The following is a 22,345-nucleotide window of genomic DNA, read 5'->3' as shown; positions in this document are numbered from 1 at the left end:
GAATTGAACATTTAAATTTCTCAAATTTGAAAAATTGGAGTTTTTTTTTGCAAAGGGCAATGGTGGCTGACACGAGGGAGCATAATTTTAAGGTGATTGGAGGAAGATAAGGGGGATGTCAGAGGTAAGTTTTTTATGCAGAGTGGTGGGTGCGTGGAACGCACTGCCAGCAGAGGTTGAGGGCAGATACATTAGGGACATTTAAGAGACTCTTGGATAGACACATGAATGATAGAGAAATGGGGGGGCTATGTGGGAGGGAAGGGTTAGATAGATCGTAAAGCAAGATTAAATGTTGGCACAACATTGTGGGCCGAAGGGCCTGTACTGTGCTGTTAATGGTCTATGTTCAAAGACATCCATGCACTAATGTTGCTTGGAACAATTGTGCCCTGGCTTTCATTGCTTAGGAATTGCTTGAAATATTCTGTCCAGTCTAGTTTATGAGCAAGTTGCTCATTATAATGCTAAGTTGATGCATATTTAACACATGTGGCTTCACTGTGGATTATGATAAATCTGGTCCAAGCAAGCCACACTCCAGAGCTTAATATCCATTACAAGCCTGGTGATTCCCACACTATCATGACTGCATCTCTTCCAGATTTTGCTTCCAACAAGGACTGCATTCAATTTTCCCAGTTTCTCATTGGCTGTTGTATCTTTCTGGATGATCAGACTTCCCACAGTGCTTTGGAGATGTCTTACTTTTTCCCTTAACTGTGAATATGTGACGCCCCCCCCCCCCCCACCCCCACCCCAAATTAGTGATCAGGGCTCTCAACTGCACCTCCTGTTTATACTTTTGCACTCACCCCTTCTCTCAGCCAGAGAGTGGGGTTCCCTTTATCCTCATCTTCCACTCTTCCTGCCTGTGTTTTCAATGAGTCATCCTTTCTAATTTCCAACACTTTCAATTATCACTACCAGACGCACTCCGCTCCCCTTTTCGGAGAGCTCTTTGATTTCCACTAACCGCACCCCTTCTCGTCGCACTTCTGCATTTGAATGGGAATGCAACACCTGTCCCTTTTACCTGTTCTCTTTGCACCTTCCAGGGATTCGCAGTTCCTCTACGTGACCCAGCAATATACTTGCACTTTCAATTTAGTACATTGTAATTTGCGCTCTCAATATTGTCTGTATGATGGAGAAACCAAATGCAGATTAGTTGACTGTTTTTCAGGACACTTCCTTCAATCTGCATATGTGACCCTGAGCTGCTTGGTTACCTGCCACTAATTGTCCATCTCAGCTCCACTCTGACATCTGGTCTACCAAGCCCCTGGGACTCAATGTGTTCAGATAACTGCCTTTGTCAGAAGTGGCTGGTTCTGATAGAGGGAAAACTGCTTCTAGTTACATTGCATCAAAGGCAGTGGCATTTGAACAACCTTTGCCTCCTAATCAGACCTTCCCTTTCTCTCCAGCTCTCCTCTTCCTCCAATTTAAAATAAGAAAACAATATTTTCCAGTTCTGAACAGTCTGAAATGTTAACTGTTTTTCTCTCCACAGATGCTGCCTGACCTGCTTAAGTACCTTCCAATATTTTCTGTAATTTCATATTTTTTATATGCTAATACTTTTAAAATGGTGTGGATTTCTTTTATTTTGATGCTCATACTATTGTGCCAGTTCTGGAATGCATTTGTTGCAGAATTTGTAAGAATCTTGCTGTGCAGTGATTACAGAAATACTCTCCTGGGTTTTAATACTAGGAGTTCATTAGCTTTGGATGCAAGCTCCACCAGAGAATTGAACAATCAAAATCTTATCTGCCAGTTCACTAGAGTAGTGAGGGAATGTTGTGGAGCTTGAGAGATTCAATCAAGACTCCACCTGCTCTCCCCAAGTGGGTGTAGAACGCTCCATGGAATTTTCTGAAGAACTGAGTACAAAACTATTTTTAAAGCAATTTTAAGTAACCAGGATGTCTACATTGTCTTTTGCATCACATACTGCATTGCCCATGTTGAGGGAAAGTGGCAAATGATGTCTTTGGATTAATGCTAACTATATGGTTTTATATTTAACCCATGGATTGCAAGGTGAGAATGTGGCTGTTAAGAACTTGGACACGAGTGTGCAGAATAAAATTCCTGAATTTGTGAAGCTCTATTTTGGAAATGTACTAAATGGTAAGGTGAAAATTAATAAATGGCAATAAAATGAGGCTGGCTGAATGGGCAAGCAGTGACCAATGCAATTTAATGTGAAAAGGTGCAGTTTGATAGAAGGCATGACAAATTAAATCTTCAGTAATACTGCAGGCTTGAGACTTTGGTGCCAGATTGGTGGATTTGCAGGACTATTGGAAGCTATTTCAATCAATAGCATAACCTTTTAATTTAAAAAAAAATGACCCAGGTAAGTTAAAAAGGGAGCAACAAGCAATTTGCTGCAGGAACTCAGTGGGTCGAGCAGCAACTGGGGGGGGGGGGGGGGGGGGGGGGGCGGGGGGGGGGGGGTGCGGAGGATCTGTTAATAGGACTGAAGCAGGATTTAGACTTGGTGCCAAAAAAATCCAAGTGCTGTGTGACCCGCTGAGTTCCTTCAGCAGGTTGGTTGTTGCTCCCAATTCCAGCATCTAGTCTCTTGCCTCTAAGTTAAAGGGGAACACGGGAAACAGGCTCCGATGAGCAGAAAAGAAACACGGGAAATGTTACCTGGTGAGCTAGATGCCAAATCATCAGGATTTCATAGTAGTTAGCAGATTATTGGGGTTTTTGCTGTATATAGTTTAAATGTCCAGGAGGTAAGGGATTTGGGTGTATGCATGCATAAATCTTTGAAAGTAGCTTGATACATTGGGTAGTGATTTATGAGATCCTGGGATCTGTAGGCAAAAGCATGGAAGTTTGAACCTGTTAGAGAAACAAGGTTAGGCCACAGTGGTCCATTAACTTTAGGAATACCATTACTTGGGGAAGGTTCAGAAAACAATGCTCGAATTGCTTAGCAGGTCAGGCAGCATCTGTGGGTAGAGAAACGGTTAACATTTCAGATTGAAACCCTTTCATCAAACCTGAATTTCCACAGATGCTGCCTGAGTTGGTGAGTGTTCCCATTGCTCTTTCAGCATTGAAAGTCTTTCAGCATTGAAAGTCTTTTTTTTGACTTTCATTTACTGGAAGAAGTTTTCTGGGGTTTTGACTGAGGTTGGATGGAAGAATTGTTCTTGGACAAAAATTTGAGGGATGATTTGATAGAGAATAGAGGGAATGGATCAAGGACAGGGAAAATGGGTCACTTGTAGATGTATGGAAAAACTTGCATGGGAATTCACTGTGAAAAGATGTCTTAAGATAATTGGATAGGCACTTGGACAATTTGCAGGGTAAGGGAGAAATAGTGGGAGACTTGGACTGATGGGATTGTTCTGCTAGGAGTTGTCAAGAGTCTGGAAGAGACCTTTGCCATATCAATCTGATTCTGTGTCAGCAGTTATATTTTTTGGAACCAAGGAGGAGTGAATGGATACCATAACTAAGAATGAAACATTGCTGAAACCATAAGCAAATGCCAATCTTTGAACTATAGAACAACCAATTTCTAACCTTTTCTAACCTAGAAAATTTTTTAGGTGTGTACTTGCTTTGGATAATTTAAGTTCAACTTTTTTTTGTGTGATAGGGCATAATTCGTGTTCTTTGCAGAAAAACTCCATTACTTTCAGTTCCCAGTTAGCAGAATCACATTTAAAGGCTGAATGACATCCATTTCCCTGGAGTCAGTTTAACTTTATAACCTGCAAATTTATCAAGCAGTATAAAGCAGTGCCACTTGTCTATGCTCAGTATCTGAACTGTTGGCTTTCTTTTGAAGATTAGCCAGTGAGTCTCCAGGCAGAAACGGTGCTAATTCATCTCTGACTGCCACAATAGTATGGGCAAAACGTGCTGCATATATGAGGTCTACTGGGACATCAAGACTGATCTGATTTTAAATTTTAAACAGTTGAAGCTCTGTAGGTCGGTGAATGTAAAAGCATTTAGGCCCTTAAAAATAAATGCACCAAACTCTAACTCTAGACTGCTGTCGTGTTTACTTCTGAGTTTTCTATAAATTGTATTTCAATCAGCATTATAAATTGCAGTACTCTCAGTTTGGCTAAGAGCCTATGTTGTTAAATATTTATAATCCGGAATGATGGATACCAGCGCTATAAACTTCGCCTCCTGCCCCTCAGCTCACCAATATACCTTGGTGTTGTAATCAAGAAAGGGGATGATGATCTAATGATTCTGGTATATACACCAGGTTTTGCCTTTTGGAGAACAAGCTTCTGGAAGGGGCTTAGAAACGAAGCTTGTTTGAAGACTTTGATTTTTACATCCATTGTTCTTAAGCACTTAAATGTAGTAGGAGATGAATCATTGCATACCCAAACCCTGAGCTTGTAATTTTGTTACACATTTCACGTGGTGGAAAGCCAAACCCACTGTGTTCTTCCACCTTAAGAGAGCTGGCAGTTCCTACCTTACCCAGTGCAGGATGTCCTTGTACTGTGTTTTATTGATTCTACTGACTTTAGATAAAAATCTTTAAAAAGCCAGGACTAATTGTTGAAGATCCTTTTTGGTGGAGGACGAAATGGTTCCTCATTAATTACAATTTCTACTTGAAGGGGAAAACAATTACCAAGAGTGATGGAGGAAAAATTTCTGAGAATCTGAACTTGTGTTTCCAAAGGTTATTTTTGTACATTTAAAAAAAATACCATAGTCTATAAAGGATGAGAATGGACTTTGATGAACATATGCTTCAGTTTTTTTTGCCTTAGAACTGGCCCTTGCTAATCCTTTGTTCAGTTATTTGGCTTCCAAATGCACCCGATGTTTTTATCTTGTTTTCTGTAGAATTGGGGGTTTTCTACTGCGTATTACCTTATTTCTAATTTGATCTCTGCCTAAATGCTTAATTTCAAATGGATTGACAATATTTTCGGAATCTTATTGCATGTCTTTCTCCTTCCTTTGTAGTACTCAAACCCATATGGATTTTTCTGTCCTCTTACCTCTAATGTTTGAGTAAGAAGCCTTTCCCTTGTTCTGAAATTCACTTTGTAGCCACAACTGTGTATGCACTCTCCCTGGACAGAATTTTAGAATTGAGATCTTAAATTAGTAGGCTAGGTTTTGATACTTTGCCTTCTATTAAGGCCACATACATGGACAGTGGTATTAAGGTATTTAATTAAAAGCAGCACTCAGTGTGACTGCTTACTTGTGTATTAACAGTGGTATATTCATCTTATTGCAGGCAGAGGGGGAAGACAATTTGAAGAAGATGCAACTGATGGAGTTAGCTATTCTTAATGGTACCTACAGAGATGCCAATATCAAAGCACGTAAGAACTGCATTTTTGCATATCATTGTTTTTAATGCGATGCTTAGTCCTACAAACTGCTTGCATTTGTATAGTGCCCTTAACAAAATAAATACATTCCAGTAGGCTTCATGGGAGGATTGTTAAACAGAATTTGACATTAAAATGTCAGGGTTTGTAAGGGTAGATTGGACAGGGGAGATTTTAAAGAACATCTAACATAGGATACGGGTAGAGAGCGTAGTACCTTCAGAATTTAGGGTCTCAATAAACATCTGGTGAGTTTGAGAGGCTAGAATCTGAGTGTAGCAATGCGTGTTGTAGGGTTGGAATCCATAGTTCCTTACGAAGGAGAGATTTGAATGCAAATTTACGGTCAATGTAGCTCAACAAGGGTTAAGACACAAAACTGTCTTGGGTAAACTTTGTAGTTGGTAGTGGTGAGTAGGGAACTGGGAGGAGGAGTGTTGGATTAGCTGCAACATTGAAGTAAACAAAAACATGGGTGAGAATTACAAGAGTGGGAAGACTGGTGATCTGGTCATAGTAATGCTCTGGTATATGGTCAAAGTATATCACGTGATGCAAGATTATCAGCACATGGCTGTAGCAAGCATTGATTCTGTGGGTGGGATATGAATCAGTTAAGATATGATTCCCACCTAGGCTGGGAGTATAGGGTAATATATCCAGCAGTTCTTAGCTGGACTTGACTCCATTCCAGATCACTAACTGACCTTTTTTCAAAATGTGTGTGTCTAGCTCTCAGATGTTGCTGTTGTGGCTGTTCTTTGAGAGCTTGAACACTAAATGCCAGCATTTTATTCTATAGTGAGTGGTGCAAAATGAAGCAACTTCCAATTTTAAGCTCAACTGTTAGTGGGGTACTCGCAGTGTCATTTAGAATGGAGAAGCTATGAGGGGTTAGAGGAGCAAATTGGTAAAGTAGCTGGACATTAATTAGGTGGCATGATGAGATTTGAACTAATGAAAACTAGTCTCAGTATTGGTAACCATGAAACTATTGGATTGTTATTAAAAACCCGATGAGGCCCCTTGGAAGGAAATCTGCTCGCCTTGCCTGGTATGGTCCACGTGTTACTCCAAATTCTCTCTCACAGTTGACTCCCAACATTTTATGGAAAAGCCCAGCAGTCCACCAAGTTCAGAGGCAAGTAGTGTTGATCTTCCACTTGTACTCGGATCCTCTGAAGGACTACTAAAGACTTGCATTTGGAAAAATTCATGCTTCGTGTAAAAACTGCCCTGTTTTTGGGACAAAGGGGAAAAACAAAACCCTTTTAATACATCTTGATATTGAAATGTTTTAAGCTATTACTGCCACTTGCTGAAAACTCTATTTAGCATTAATATGCTTATAAGGCTTAGAATATAATGGTTTAAAAAAAGTGCTGTGACAGATTGCTTTGTTTAAAGTTGACCAAATAAATTAAACTTTTGTAACCTGTTGAGAGCCAGAGGAAAGGAGACCGAGATTTGGATCTTTCAAAATATTTTGAATATGTTTAAATCTTTCAAAGGGCATAAATTTTGATGTCAGTTTTGTCACTGTCCTAAATATTTGTTTTAATTACTTCTTGTTTAATTTTTGGATTAGTACTGGAACATTTGTCTTTGTTTCATCCACCTCCAAGATATTACCTTGTCTTGAATTATAATTGGCTTTCTATACCCCAGCTCCTGAGTTTTTTTTTCTATCAAGATGCTCACTTGCATGATCGGTGTGCACAAGTATGTGGCCATGCATACTGAGTACATGAATAAAGTGATGCCAATTGACGAATATTCTGTTTTCAACCATACGAGCATTTAGATGTCTATGAATGTTCTGAATGAAGTATTCTAAACTACCATTGTTCCACTTGGGGATTTAATATTGACGTGTAGTTTTAAAAAAAATTTATAGGAATGGAATCATTGGCATCAGGGTATCAATGCACCTTGTGGTTTGTCATTCAAGTTCACTGGTTACATGAAGATTTGCTTGCAGACAAGTGGTATCACCTTGCATGTACACATTAATGCATTTTTGGTAAATTGTGTAAATTTTGCACTTGCTAATTTGAATGCAGCTGAAAGTATTCCATATTGAAGTGCACAGAAATGCCAGTGCCTTTGCCTGTACCATATAGTTTATTCAGAATCAGGCTTATCACTGACTTGTATGTCATGAAATTTGTTGTTTTGCGGCAGCAGTACAGTATTCATCTACAGTTTATCTTAAATATGAATAAAGCATTTGAAACAAGGATCCAGTGAGATCATTTCAACAAGAGTGATTGAAGAGTTTAGTCAATGACACCTAGTTTTTAACTGAAGAATCAAATCTGGAAGAAATTTGCACATTGTTTTCATATCTTTATCTCAGAACTTGTCGATATTGTTAAGGACATTATAGGGATGCACTATATCAAAAGGAAATGGGTACAATACATGGCACTAGTATTTCGATCTTTGGTATAAAATATTGCCTATCACATGGCTTTTTGAAACTGCAGTTTTGTCTCCCGTGTGTCAAGATTTTCCTGTATATCACTGTTTAGTTTGCTCTATTTGTATTTTCTTTAAAATTATGCTTGATTAAATATTGGTAAAAGGAAATCAGCTTGCAAATGGGGGGTGCTTTTTTTTGGGTAAATGTGATCATTGCATGGACTAATTTCCTGTTTTCCTTCCCCATCATACTTTTCTTCCTTTAATTCTTTTCCTCCTCTTTCCTGCTCACCTTCCTTTCTCCCCTCCTTGTGATCCCTGTTGCTTACTGCAGCTACCCTTGCCTTTTCTCTTGCAGCAACATCGCAGGGTCCGCGGCTGATAACTGGACCAGCTGCCCCCATGCTTCCACCAGCTGCCTTGCGTGCCTCTACGCCAGCTGGTCCTGCCATTATGAATATAATTAGGCCAATTCAGACAACTACAGTCATGCCTAATGGAACCCCTCATCCAACTGCCTTAGTACCACCTTCACCAGAAGCTGGTATAATCTATACAACACCCTACGACTACCCATATGCTTTGACACCAGCTGCATCTCTACTGGAATATCCAATGGAGCCGAGTGGGGTTCTAGGTAAGCAAAGCCTGAAAGTAGACTAAGTGAAAAGCTAGTGACATTTCACGTTTTTTTTTGATGTTTCGTAGTTTTGATTTAAATTTATATACTTATTAAATCAATTTCCTCTTGAAGGAGGATTGGGGGATTGCAGCATCTTACACTGAGGTGTGTGCAGGTTCATGTAGCCAAATGAAAATTACTAAAATTTCCATCTGTTCAAAATTGAATTGCGCAGCTGAATTTTTAAAATGAATTCATACAGACGTTTGACTTTTCAGCTAAAATTAACTAGATTAGATATTTATCAATCACCTGTGACTCTAAATGCATTCATTGAAGATTTGGAACGGAAAAGGTAAAGCTAGGTTGAGCAGAAATTATTACAGTGCAAGTTTCAAATCCATAAAAGGGAGAATTTCATATGAGCAGCCTATGATGTGGTTGAGGCAAAGATATTCAAAGTAGGGGTTGGTGCAATGGATGAGGAAGCCAGTTATAGTAATAACGCACACAAAATGCTGGAGGAACTCAGCTGGTCAGGCAGCATCTATGGAGGGAACTAAGCAGTCGATGTTTCTGGTTGAGAGTAATGCTGTTCATGAACTGATGGACCTATTTTAGTAACAAGCTTGAAGACTAAACGTGTATCATCTTTGCTATAAAATACCAGTTGATTTTGTTCTTGATAAATTGGTTTTGTTTAAAAAGCAAATGCTAGTTTTATTAGTGGTCTCAGTGCACTGAGCATCTTAAAATGGTGGTCCCAGACTTTGCACTGATGAGGAATTTGTGCCATGGACCTCCCAAATCAAAATTGGAGCAAAGAAAAATATGCAACTTTTGAAATGTATTAAATAACTTTCTGATCATTATAGTATATAATATTTGAAAAAGTGAAGGAATGACAGTTGCTGCTTCCGAAAACTTTCTAATTTTACAGATTTTCCAGTTTAACGTCAAATACATTTTACTTAGTAAATTTGGTAGGCGATTTAAAATCTAGTCTAACTTGCGGATTGAATAATGCCGGAAAAATTGAAGTAACTGCAAATTAGATTTTTGAATTAAAGAATTTTCAACACTTACTAATTGCTTAGGAAAGAAGTAGAACATTGAGACCTTTTGAAACTGAATTGAACCTCTGGGATTACCCAATCTAAACTAGATAAGAGGATGTGGGAATAGGCACGAGGTTTTGTAGGGAGTAAAAAAAATTCTAATCATGAGGGACAAACTAATGTGTTACGCTATATTAATTATTTTTAAATTGTACAAGTGAAAAACTGTTAACTGTCTTAACTTGCTGATTGTTTGTCCTTAGGTATGGCTTTTCCAGCAAAAGGCTAAGAATGCATGGGACATGTGTCTGAATCCTCAGGAAAAAAAATAACTTCCTCAGAAGAAGTGAAGAGTCTGACCAAGCACATTGAAACACGAGCAGTATAGCCATGCTTATTTTGGGTGCAGGGTGTACAGTATTTGGCAGGCTTTAACCACATCATACAATATATCCTAAGACTTAAGGACACGGTCAGTGGTTTAAAGTACCTAAAGCACTTTTTTTTTTGAGACAAGTGTTCCCTTGTAGCGATGTTGAAAAAATGGATACACTGAAGACCTGATTGGATGAATGCCATATCACATGCCCTATCAAACCACTACTTGGAGCAGCAAGGCGATGATGTGTACGGTGATAACCAAAAAAAAAGTACCAGAATTAAGGGGGTTTGTTATCGGCTTTCCCATAAAGGTTATTAGATTTTTAAAAAGATCAAATTTAGAATCTTTTAGATTTTTTGTAAATACAGATATCTATGCTAGTAGACAATGTATTAGTTCAGATATAATTCTCAAAAGCAGCTCTAAATTGTCATTCTGCTTAATTCTTGGGCCTGTATTTAAAATCAAATGTCAGAATGGAAAATTACAGATGTGTTGGGGACATAATGGTGCAATGGATTAGAGCACTTTGTTCTTGTCAATTTATCTGGGTTCAGTTCTGACCCAAATTGAAGTGAGAAGTTTCTATTTTATCTCAAATGTTTCTGAAGTGTACACGATTTCTGTTTAGTTTTCTGTTGGATACAGACCCACAATGTAAAACTGCTCATAATTAGGCAATCTTGCTTGAGGCTTTTGTGGTTAAGACACAATGATAAAGCAGTTTAGAAGAAGGTATGAACTGCATCCAGTTTGTTCCTTGCTTGACCTATCAAGTGAATTAGGCATTACCCTTTGAAAAGGTGCAGGTTCAGTGGTTTTGAAGGTCATTTGTAGACTACTACCAGAATCCTTGATACTCTGACATTTTTTTGATCTACCAAACATTGATCTTTGCCCTTTTTCTGAAGTGGTGGCTTAGTGCTTTATCTCAGTAAAAACATTAATCTGTAAACATTGGTAAATTAACCCATACCATTAATGAGCAAATATCCACAAAAAATGCTGTGGCTAGGGCTTTAAGGGTTAATCATTACAATGGAATCTCTTGTCTTTGTGCCTGTGAAATTGGATCAAGATAAGGTGAAGCTTAAATTGCTATAACTGTTTTGAAAACCAGTTTTAAAAAAAATCTGGAAATGCTGGTGCTGCCTTGAAGTAGCACATGCTGTTATGAGTTAAAAGTACATTTCTCTCAGGATAGAGCAAGAGGCATTGGAATCTGATCTTTGTATCACAATGCACACTAACCACTGATCAACCCTTGTAACACACTGACACTTGCCAAACTGGCACTCGTGATCCAAATCTGCAGTGTTTCAATCTCTGCTTGGTGCAAGGCTCATTTATTTTTGTACTTTATTTTTACTAACTGCTTATCAATGAATGCTGATGGGTTTTTACTGTGGTTCCGGATCTCTCTTCTGCACTAAATTATTTGTGTAAACTGCCCACAGTTTTTCTTCTTGTACATTTACTGGTGCTAACTTAATTAACAACGTAGCACATGAGTAAACTTAAGTAGATAACTTATTGTGTGATGCTGTTTACCTAACATCACAAATGTAACGAGACCTACAGTAATCTGCAGGTTCCATAAAGGATCCAGAGCTGCTTTTACCTTATTAAAATTGATAATCGAAACATCTTCAGAAGGATAATGGTTTTGAGTCGTGCAGAATGCTTTGGTGTTAAATACTGGCTATGTTTATCTGTTACATTTGAGTCTGTCATACCAAAATAACAAGCAGTTCAATGAGCATGTAGCGGTTGCTACCGCGGAATAAAACAAGACTCTACTCGGAGGATTGCCAAACAGAACTGGTTTATTTTCCCGTCTTGTGCGGGCCCTTTAAGGGAGAAAAACTCCCGCCCAAAAAAACCGGCAATGACGTAAGTCCTACGTCATCAGGACTTTCCCGCGCGCGGGTTCTCCCCGTCGCTCGGAAAGACGAGGCCCGCCGCCATCGAGTCGCCACAAGCTTGTATTTACAGAGGTTCAGTGGAGCAAACCAATTCTGAATATAACATGTTTTCTTCCTTTACCCTCTGGGGTTTGGTAAGGACATTCCTGGACTTTATTGAAACAAATCCTCAATTTCATTTTGACACTATGTATTTTTAATAGTGGTTTACACTAATCCTATCAACTAGTATCCTGTTTTAGAATTTTCAATTTCAAAAAAATTGGAATTAGATTGGAAGAGAAAGCTTGAGTGCTGATTGTTAAGGAATGTCAGTTTAATAATGCCACCAATAGAATTAACAGTCTTATAGATAATTGCAACAATGTGGATAAAATTCACTCTTGCTGACTAAGTTAATCAGGTTTTACATGCTAGAGGATTTCCAAACAGCTAACACTGAAAATACTGCAGTTGACTTGAATACAAAGATGGTGCAGCAAACACCCAGCTCATCTTATTCGAGACCAAGTAGCATATCTGTCTTTAGGTGCTTTGTTGTACTTTAACTAAATTGATTAAATGTACCTATGTTTTGGTCATATGCAGTATCCATTGAAATGAAACCTTTTTAACAGCCCCAGCACACAGTACTGAGAGATAAGCAGTTAGTAAAGCAATGTTGTCTGGCAAGATTACCTAAATTTACTTTTGCCTAACTTTTCAAGTCATTGTGCTGTTGTATTGTTGAATTATGTACATCTTCACCAATTTTGAGTTCCTTTTTTTTTAAGATTCTAACTTTCTTTTGGACTTGTCACAATTTAACTAGGTGCGATGGCAACTAAAGTTCGGAGGCATGATTCGCGTGTCCATCCTTACCAAAGGATTGTGACCGCAGACAGAGGTTAGTTTAGTTTTGTAGCCAGAACGGCACTTACTTTGATCAGTATTAAAACAGTGACTTGCCAAGAATAGAAAGTACTTGGTTCAGTGGATTGAAGAGCATGAAATGGCCAGCTGTAACGCAAACTGAATTATTGCAGTAAGCAATAAAGACCACTGGAAATTTTAAAAACAAAAACTTTACATTCCTAAGTTATACAAGGAGTCGGGAGTACAGATTGGTTCTCCTTGCACTAATTTTAACCATTTTTGTATAAATCCATAAGTTTAATTTTCTATTTGACTTCAAATGTAATCATATTTTAAAAAAAAGGCAGGATTAGTTGCTGACATTTGGGTTTTTTAACCAGGGAGCTCAAAGTTATGAAGCTACTAAAATGTCTACATTTCTTTATTAATCTTCTGTCTAATAAATCCTGCTTGAATGAAATAGATATTTTTTCTGCAATTAACATTTGCAAAGCAATATCAACTTGACAGTGGGAGCATTTTATAATGGCTGGATCCAATTTGGTTAGTTGCAGTTAAGCCTCTGATAGTACCGGGGCCTTGTAAACCATAATTTAATAGGCATTGTTAGAATTTTTAAATTTTTTTACACTGTTAGAGAGCCCTTTTGACTTTTTTAATTGCTTCCTTAGTGTAACAGTTTACAGGAATTGATTAGAGGCAAGGGCAGTGAAGTTTGGAACTCAAATTGCTGCCTGAATAGCAATTCAACCCTCTGCACTCTTTATGGAAATGTTAACCTTGGTACCTGAGGATTTACTGTAGGTGTGCATATTGCAAGGGTTGTGTCTACTCTGGTAAAATTGTTCAAATTTGCACTGAGTTTGTATTTCATATGTTATCTGCAATGTGTTTTTGCTCCTGATTTTTAGTCTTAATAAAATAATGGTTGTCTAGTTTTCCTGCATTGGAATTTTTACCGTGGGTATTTATTATTGATTTTTATTCTTTACTATTTTGAGATTTTCCATTCCTGTGAAGTTTGTTCACTATATGAAGAGCTTTTAATGTTTCATGTGTTTAAAAAAAAGAAAAGGCAACCTACTTCAATAGCAGAGTAACTATGTGTATATTTTGGTACTAAATGGTAATTCTACCTTTTCCAAAAATCTGATTTGTTTAACAGTGTGCCTGTAGAAGTGTGGTCTTTTTATTCTGGCTCCAAAACATGGTTGTTTTCTAAGACTTTATTGTAGAGATGAAATGATAAAAACATTATCATATTTAATTGTACTCCAGTTTTAATGCTATTTATGTTTGATCAATTTTGTATCAAAGTGAAACTACAAGTAGGTATTTGAAATTGTGGTGTAGCAATTTTTGTACAGAAGTTTTTTTTTGCAAGTGTTTGATTTCAGACCATGCCCACTGAAATTCTATCAGTCTAGAAGCTTGATTAACATAGAAATGTTTTTTTTACATTAAACATGGCAACATTGATCTGAATGCTGTGATTTGAATTGAAATTTGGGGCAAAATAGTTCCCTGATTTAACTTTCACCTAAAGTAAAAGTAACATCTGCCCTTTCATTTTGCTGTAGATAAATACTAATGTTTAATAGCAGTCAGCTAGAACATCTTTAGAAAAGCATTTTTTTGAATTCTTTTTGCTGTCTCTCTTCCCATAATTTTTTTTAGACCTTCAGGGCTGGATGAATCCATTGGTCCTGGGTCCTGGACCCTACAAAAATCTGGCAGGACCACAATTCAAATTGTACGAGACCAAAGGATCACCATCTCAACAGTACTCAGTATGTAAATTACAGGCTTCTCATTATTAACCTAAAATGAACCAATGCACTCACAATTTTGATCTTGAATACTGTTTCCAACACAACGTGGCAATAGCTTGTGAGGAAGAGTTAAACAGCTTTCCATTGTGGCAGAATCACTTTCTGGAAATGAATACAAGACAAGTTGGATATCAAGAATTCTCAACTATTGCCTCCAGGGAGGCAGTGGTGGTTTTGAGACTCTTGATACTCTGCTTGGGACCTTTCCAGCTATTTGATACTGGGAACCAAGAGCCTGGTACCGTAGGCAAGGATGTGGCAGCAGTGTGGTGGGAGGAAAGGGAGTGGTGGTTTGTGGGAGAGGGGTTGCTTGATGGTAGATGCTATGTGGCATTAGAAGCCATAATTCAAGGACAGAATAAAATGTGGCATGAAATATCTTAAATCGTACTGTGGCCCAATTTAATGTGTATTTCAGCTTAAAATTCCCTCCGTATTAAGTGCTTGCTACTGTGTATATCTGGAGGGCTAGAATTGTAATTAATGGACCATGGCTCTAAATTTGTTTTGTTTTGGCTCGTGTATTGTACAAAATTCTTCCAGCCTTGAACTTTATATTGTGACTGCTACTAACCATTAATTTAGTCTTGTATTTCTGTTCATTTTGTTGGAAGTTTGACATGTTTTCATGCTCAAATCATGATACTTGTGATTGAGTTTCAGATCTTTGACAAATAGTTTTTATTAGTTAAATGGTTAGTGTTCATGTCATCAGTCTTCACTAGCTGACGCTAATATCTTTTTTTCTATCTTTTTGTTTTCTTATGTTCCTAACTACCCAGCTGCCACAAGCAACTAACCCATGACCTTTGACCTCTGAACTCTTCACCCAATGATGACCTGACCATGCCTGTCTGCTGATCAGTTAACTGGTTATCGCCAATGCTTGCCTGTCTTCAATGCAGCGAGCTGAGGCACTGTCTGTTCGTCTCGTTACCTAACAACGTTTATATAAAAAGCTCCAGCCACAGCTTTTCTGGTTGGGTGAATGTGGTGCCAGATCCTGCACTGAATAATACTAAAGCAATAAGTCCAGTTCATCCCTCACTACTGTTTCTCAGTGATCATCTCTTAAAGATTCTCCCTAAAGAATGGTAAGGAAGGTCTCTAACAGCACTGGCAAAGGACTGAGCACTGTACAGACAGTTGCCACCGGACAAATGTGATGGAGATCTGATGTAATTTATGTTGTAGTTACAAACTCTTTGACCGCATTTGTGATGATGCATTATGAATGAACCTTGGGTCAAGTATATTGGGGAAGAGTTCTACACTGACAATATACACTGCAATTATGAACAAAGATTTAATATTTCATGTACAGTACCATTGATTTTTGTTGCCAAACACTCAAGCCCATTTCTGGCTGTTCTTGGAGCCACATTAGAATGAAAATGGTATTCAGTATTGCAAGCCACAAAACAAAAATTACAAGATATTGAAGCTGTTGAGCAAAGCATAGTGAAAACATCAGAATTACCTGATGCATTCGGTCAACAACTCATTTAGTGGGATGGTTTCTCCCATTTTGTTTTTGTAGTTCAATAGAGTGCAATCAGAGGCACCCCTTTCCCACAGCTAGTTGAATGGCTGTCTGCCGGTTAGTACACTTGTAGCACAGACTTCATTTTCTGCCACATGAAATACGCCACCTTGGTGTCCTACCTAATGATCAATAAACCTTTCACCATTTGCCATCTTCCAAGGGTATCGATGTTCAAATCTATTCAGAATTTGAATTTGATTCTCCAATCTTGATCCTGGGAGTCTACTGCCCAGTTAGACCAAACCACACAGTCTATCCATAGTTTCAAAAATGCCAGAATACGGCTATTAAGGTAGCTTTACCTTCCCCATTGTTAAAGCATCTTGTGTCGGAAGTTTTTTTTTGCTAAATGTGCAGTATGATTGTTGAACTGTTTATGAAATTGCTTGATTGACTTTAACAAACTTTGTTATTCTTTGCATTAAGCATCCAATTTAAGAGGCCAAACGTTTAGCTCTGTCATCTTCAATTACTGTTGTGCACAGTAGATGAAAGGTGCCTGGCAATGTTCTCTTCCCTTCTCTTTTCTCCCCTGCCCCGCAAGTTTACTGTTTTTATTTAACTGATCTGAGCTTCCTACATTTATCTAATGTACTAGTTTGCATTCAAGCTCAGCTTGGGGAAAACCAGTGGCATTCTTACTGTTCATGTATATCTTGACATGGGGGTACATTCATAATGTGTCACGTTTCTGGATGCAAAAAATCTGTTTCTAACTCTCTTCGTAAATGGACACTTCTTTCAGAAGGATGTGAAAGCCATGCTTGCCTATTCTATTTACTATATATGTTATAAAAGTGTAGATAAGTACAGTGCATTTAAACCACAGAGGAAAAACTAGATACTTTTACAGGGTGCTGGTGAAGAAATATATATTTTTGACAATTTAGCTTTTTATACTTACTTGCAGTAACAAAATACAAAAATTATTAAAAAAAATTGTAATGGAAGTGATGCTGGATGGTTATGGTAATAAGAAACTGAAGACCAAAACAGTATATCTAGGATTTTGCAGGGTTGTGGGTGAGAAGAGAAGAGCATAAAGGAAGGAAAATAGTGCCTTATACATGCCTGGTCATTTTGTAAGTGTCTAACAACATATTGTTTGACTTAATTCTGATGCATGTCAGTCCATCATTAGAGAGAAGGGAAGTGGTCTTAATTGGCAAAAAGTATTCAAAAAGATAGAACAGCAAGGACAGTTGTGTGAAGCTACTCAAATTTACATGAGATTAGGCCTGTTCAGTTCATTGATTCTATGCAACAAGTGTGAAATAGTTTCTCAACCAGCTTATATTTTGTGCCACCATTTGTGTCTTCCTAAGTTGTTCATACTTCGATTTTTCTCATTGTGCCATTATTTCTCCATAAAATCAAAGCTTTTTTTTCGCGTAAAATCCAAGAATGTTTCTAATGGTCACTTACAAAATGAAGGCCATTTTGGCTTAGTTTTGCCTGATTAATTAGAGGCAGAAAACCAGCTCTTATCAGTAAACTACTACAATGCTGCAGTGCTTGACTTTAGAACAAAGTGCATAAGAACAAATTTGAAATGTTAATTTCTTGCTGCCCTTCAACGTTTTACTTCTGTCAACTCTCATTGAGTTTACATCAGTTATTTGAACTCAATATTTTGTCAGTGTTATTTTTTTGTAAACAAAACATTGAAAGTTTTTGACAGTATTATGTATTCCCTCAGTTACATTAAGGAAATAGCTCGAAGACACTGCTGTTACGTAATGGTTGGTTGAATGCAAAGCAATTACATATGCTGTGTACAATATTTAATATATTGCCTACACACATGTATAGTATTGTAATTACCACCATTGTTACAAGTTTATAATGTATTTTTCTATCTTCATTTTGTATGTATATTGTATACCATTTACGATTATTTTCTTCCAGATTTGAGGCCACTGTGGTTTTGATAGCCAGAAACCATTGCAGATTTATCGTAATCATAATCTCTATCATTGGGAGTGTTGCCTTTTCTGACTTGTTAACTCATTATCCATTTAATAAGTTTCTTGTTAAAAATGTTTTTACATGCTTGCATTTTATTTCATGGTGTTTGCTGTTTCTATTAACCCTGGCATTTATTTTAATAAACGTTATAGTACAAATCTACTAACTGCTGAATAGTTTGTTTAACCCTTGATGAACAGTCTGGTTCACTGGACTAACCTTTTGAAGAGTATGAATTACTCGAGTACATACATACACGCACACAAAATAACACTAGCTGAAAATTGCTCCAAGTTATGTGCTATATCGTCTTGTTGACTGACTTGCACTGCACAACAATATAAACAACAACATTCAGTGTTGAAGAACAACCTGGGGGGTGATGTATGCATCATCCCTTCAAGGTCGGGAACAAAGTAACATTTCTTTTGAGGTATCTGTCTAGTCTTGTCTATTGCCTACCAGCTAAAGCACCTTCTCTGTGTACTAATGTTGGACCTGGCCTCTGTGCTTTCTTTCTTCTTTTTAACTAATGCAGAAGGTGTTTTGTTAATAGAGGCACACAAGCAATGATTTGGGGAGGGGGGAGGGGCATGCCACAGGCCGATGGGGAATAAAGATCCGATAATTTTTATGCTGAAATCAATCTCGTCTTTTTTTTGGAAAGAGTTGGGGTGAAGGGGAGAGTTGGCAATAGTCAGATAGTAAAGCAGTCCATGGACTACTGAGTGTGAAGTATATTATACTGTATATTATACTTGTTTCCCAGTGTTTTGTAATGTAAATTGGGAGGGACAGGAACACTGAAGATCTAATACAGTACATTAATGTTTAGGGAATCACATTGCAGTCAGTATATGTCTGCAAATTCACTTTAAGATAGACTATGCATAAATGATATTGTTTGAAACTGTATATAAGTAGTATTTATAGATAAATTTGAAATTCACTTGTATGTAACTTCTACCAAAAGGAGCTCTCTTGTATGTGTGCAATAAAATGACTTAAAACTGGAATGTCTGCCTATATCAGTGTTGAGCTCAAAGCAATTTTTGTTCTAAATGCAAACAAGTCTCTTAATCATTATTTGGAGTATAATTATATTCGGTGATATTAATGACTATTTTTCTGCATTACTGGACAAGGTGATTAGCTGCTTAGGTGTTCTGTAACCCACTGTGCTATGGTATTGATTGATAACTCTTTTCAAGCTTCATAATGTCAAAGTTTTTAAGTGTTTGCTGCTTTGGGGGATGATTTAATTGGTAGTTATTCAGTAACCAATCACCCCATGTAATAAATTTTAGTGTGGGAATTTTCCATTCACTGTGATTTTAAAACTGAAATTAGAGGTGGTTGTCCTCTTTCCAACTTTCTCCTTCCCCTGCCCCCAGCATCACCAGTGCATATACGTGCAAATAAATTGCATGACATTTTCACAATTATTTTGTGAATATTAAATCTAGTTGTCCTCAATTGTTGCAGTTCTGTTTTAAAGTGAGAGGTTTACGTGGAGGCTTTCATTTGTACCCTGCTACTTTGGGCCTGCTTGGGTAACTATCTAGAATGGCATGAATACTATCCAAGCAGGAAATCAAATTGAATGGGCATGTGCAGTGTTACGGGTGAATAGAGAAAATCAAAGGGATAGCATTAAACTTCCCTTTGAATTTTGTACATCCAGGTCACTAAATTATGCAAGCAAAATGTTTTTATATAATTATGAACTGAATTTGCTATGTCATTATGCAGGGAATTTTTAATTACAAAATCTCATTCTCCTTAATTGTATGTCAAGTGGGTCTCAAAGACAAGTCAACTTGGCTGCAGAAATACAAAGGTGACACTAATAGCATTTTGTGTATTGCACCAGAAATGATTTGCCATTTTAACTTTCATTACAAAAATATTTGAAATCAGGCATTTTCCATTGCAGGGAATAATCTACTTGGCAAAAACATTAGCACTTTCCTGTAGTTATTGTTTTAGAGTTAAATGCCTGTCGATGTGCAGTATGTTCTCCACACTGATTCATATTTGCGCACCAGTGTTTCCACCTGTGTTCATCTTGTGATATTAACATTGATAAATCAGTGGGGAAAAATGTCCGTGCGTCTTTTTTTTGTTTTTAAGTGTTCTGAGACTGGATTTGTTCTTGTGATTTGAGCATTAAACCAGTAATTCAGGTTAACTGAGCATAGGAGAATCAATCTGTATCCGTGTCCTGTGACAAGTTATTTATATGCTAATACTTTGCAAAGTTGTCTTTTGTGGGGGCAAGGTTGCATGTCATCCAATTTTTTTTAAATGAGATAATATGGCAAAGTTTGTATTGAGTATATAAGTGCATTTGTGGTTTTGATTCCAATTAGTGTTTGTTTCAATTCCACATTCATGATTTCATGCAGCCAATGTACTATTTGATTTGAGATCATAGCTATAGTATCTGCTGTTCAACTACAACATGAATGCAAGTCATCTCTCCAGTCTGGATTTAAGGAAGATTGTCAAAAACCAATGCCTTGAAATCCAGGTCGAGATATAATTTCACATGATACAAGCACAGGATCTCCTTTGAACCCAACTTGTGCCATGCAACTATTTAAAAAATTGTATTGTTAATGCAAACATCAAAGTTGCTGTCTTTCCAATGTATTGTGCATGGGTTTTTACAGAGAATCTCCATTCAAAGCATTAATATTTCCAGTAGAACATGTAAGTGTTATTGAATAGAGCGATGAATATTTGACTAAAATTTGCTGCCAGTACAGACTGATTTGTACCCTGCTCAATAAAGAGGTGACGTTTTGGGAAATGGACAAACAAGGTCTGACAAGCCTGCTGCTCTTCCCATTAGTCTTTTGGTAATGGGTATAATACTGGGAAGATGTACTTGTGCACTATCCTTGACTGAATGTTATGAGGAAATCAAAGTAACAATTGTAGGATGCATAATGTGAATTTGAAGATAAGTTCAGTAACTTCAATCATGGCAACTTGTAATAATCAGAACAGGACCAGGCCAGTTGGCTTCTGTGCCTTCTCTGTTTAATTATGGCTGATCTATGCCTAGTGCCACCTTCCTGTACTGACCTCGCATCCCTTCATGCCACTCTACTGGCCTTTCTCCCTTTTGTGTCACTCTCCTGCGCTGATGTTGTGCCCCTTGGTTCCCACAGCACCCTAAAATCTATAGATCTGCCAATGTAGTAAGAAACTGAACCTCTACTGCCCTTTGGGGTGGAGAATTCCAACGAATCAGAAGCCCCTGGGTGTCGACGTTTTTCTTCTGGTTATGAGTGGCTTAGTTTGCGGCTGTGACTCCAGGTTCTAGAGGAAGTCTCATCCCTGTGTCTACCCTGAAGGTAATTTGCAGGTTTCCTTGAGAACACCCCTCTTAAACTCCCGCAGAATTATCAGTGTAAAGCAGTTGTGGTGGGGGGAAGTCAGTAAATCCTGAACTAAAGCTTGTTTCAGTAACTGATCAAACTAGTAAGTGCCCACCCGGTTCACCAATGTTTTCAGTGAAGGAATTTGCCATCGTTGTTGCCTACTGTGGCCTATACATGAAGCCAGACCCACCAATGTAGCTGACTCTTAACTATTCCCTCAGTTTTGGGGTGATAAAGGATGGGCAATGCCTGCTGGTATTGCCAAAGATGTCCACACTTAAGCAATGATTGAATAGAAAACCTTTCCCCCGGAATTCTTGTGCTCTGTTTAACACCTAGAAAATGTTCGTTTGACCCCTGAATGTTTTTAAACCACATGCAGTAAAATTCTTAAATATGGCATGCTTGGGAATTTGGTGCCAAACTAGCATCGAATTTCTGGATTGTTGGATGTTATTCCTATTAACATTCAAGCACACTTTTAATTAGATGTTACACTGAGTAAATTTTCCAATGAGTCCAGTAAGTTTATAAAGTGTGGGGTAACAAGCCCCTGGTAAACTTCAAGGGAGAGTGAGAAATGGAACCAGGTGAATTTCAAGGGAGTACAGGATCTGAGAGTGAAAGGAAGCAGAAGAAATGAGCCACATGCCAAACCATCAGGAATTTCAAATTGTTGGATAATCTGAGGTTTACTGTAGAAATGCATTGCCTTGCATATAACAAATGTGAATATGTGCCTATAACTGAATGGGACAATTTCTGCACAACCTCCCCAGTTACTTCTAATCTTCCAAATCATCCTTCCTTTAGACCAATGTAATAGTAGGTTGGCTAGTATGGAAGTATTTTAAATTCCTTGGAAGCTTCCCCCTCCCTAATTTAGTGTGGGGAAATTTACAAGCTTGTGATATGATATGTAGGAAACTGAGCAGCATCCCTCATTTTGATGCTAAGTGGAATCCATCAACTTCCAAGGCA

General features: G+C 37.8%; 1 protein-coding gene across 11 annotated transcripts in view; it reads left to right on the top strand.

Annotated features, from left to right (window-relative positions):
* Positions 1-18,988, top strand: part of qkia (QKI, KH domain containing, RNA binding a) — an 85,533-nt gene extending 66,545 nt beyond the window's left edge. The window contains exons 5-9 of one of the 11 annotated variants that reach the window (XM_052036405.1): positions 5,261-5,351; positions 8,143-8,421; positions 12,583-12,657; positions 14,304-14,416; positions 15,241-18,988. In XM_052036405.1, the coding sequence (XP_051892365.1) occupies positions 5,261-5,351; positions 8,143-8,421; positions 12,583-12,657; positions 14,304-14,416; positions 15,241-15,264 (582 nt within the window). In that variant the 3' untranslated portion in view covers positions 15,265-18,988. Of the gene's footprint in view, positions 1-5,260; positions 5,352-8,118; positions 8,422-9,727; positions 13,562-14,303; positions 14,417-15,240 lie in introns of those variants that run through there. The other 10 variants (XM_052036402.1, XM_052036406.1, XM_052036403.1 and 7 more) reach the window with 10 other exon arrangements.
* Positions 18,989-22,345: the final 3,357 nt, after the last annotated feature.

This window comes from Pristis pectinata, chromosome 22, assembly GCF_009764475.1.
Source record: "Pristis pectinata isolate sPriPec2 chromosome 22, sPriPec2.1.pri, whole genome shotgun sequence".
NCBI classification, from domain to species: Eukaryota; Metazoa; Chordata; class Chondrichthyes; order Rhinopristiformes; family Pristidae; genus Pristis; species Pristis pectinata.
Note: the sequence above shows the minus strand (reverse complement) of the source record. Positions and strands in the feature narration are given on the sequence as shown.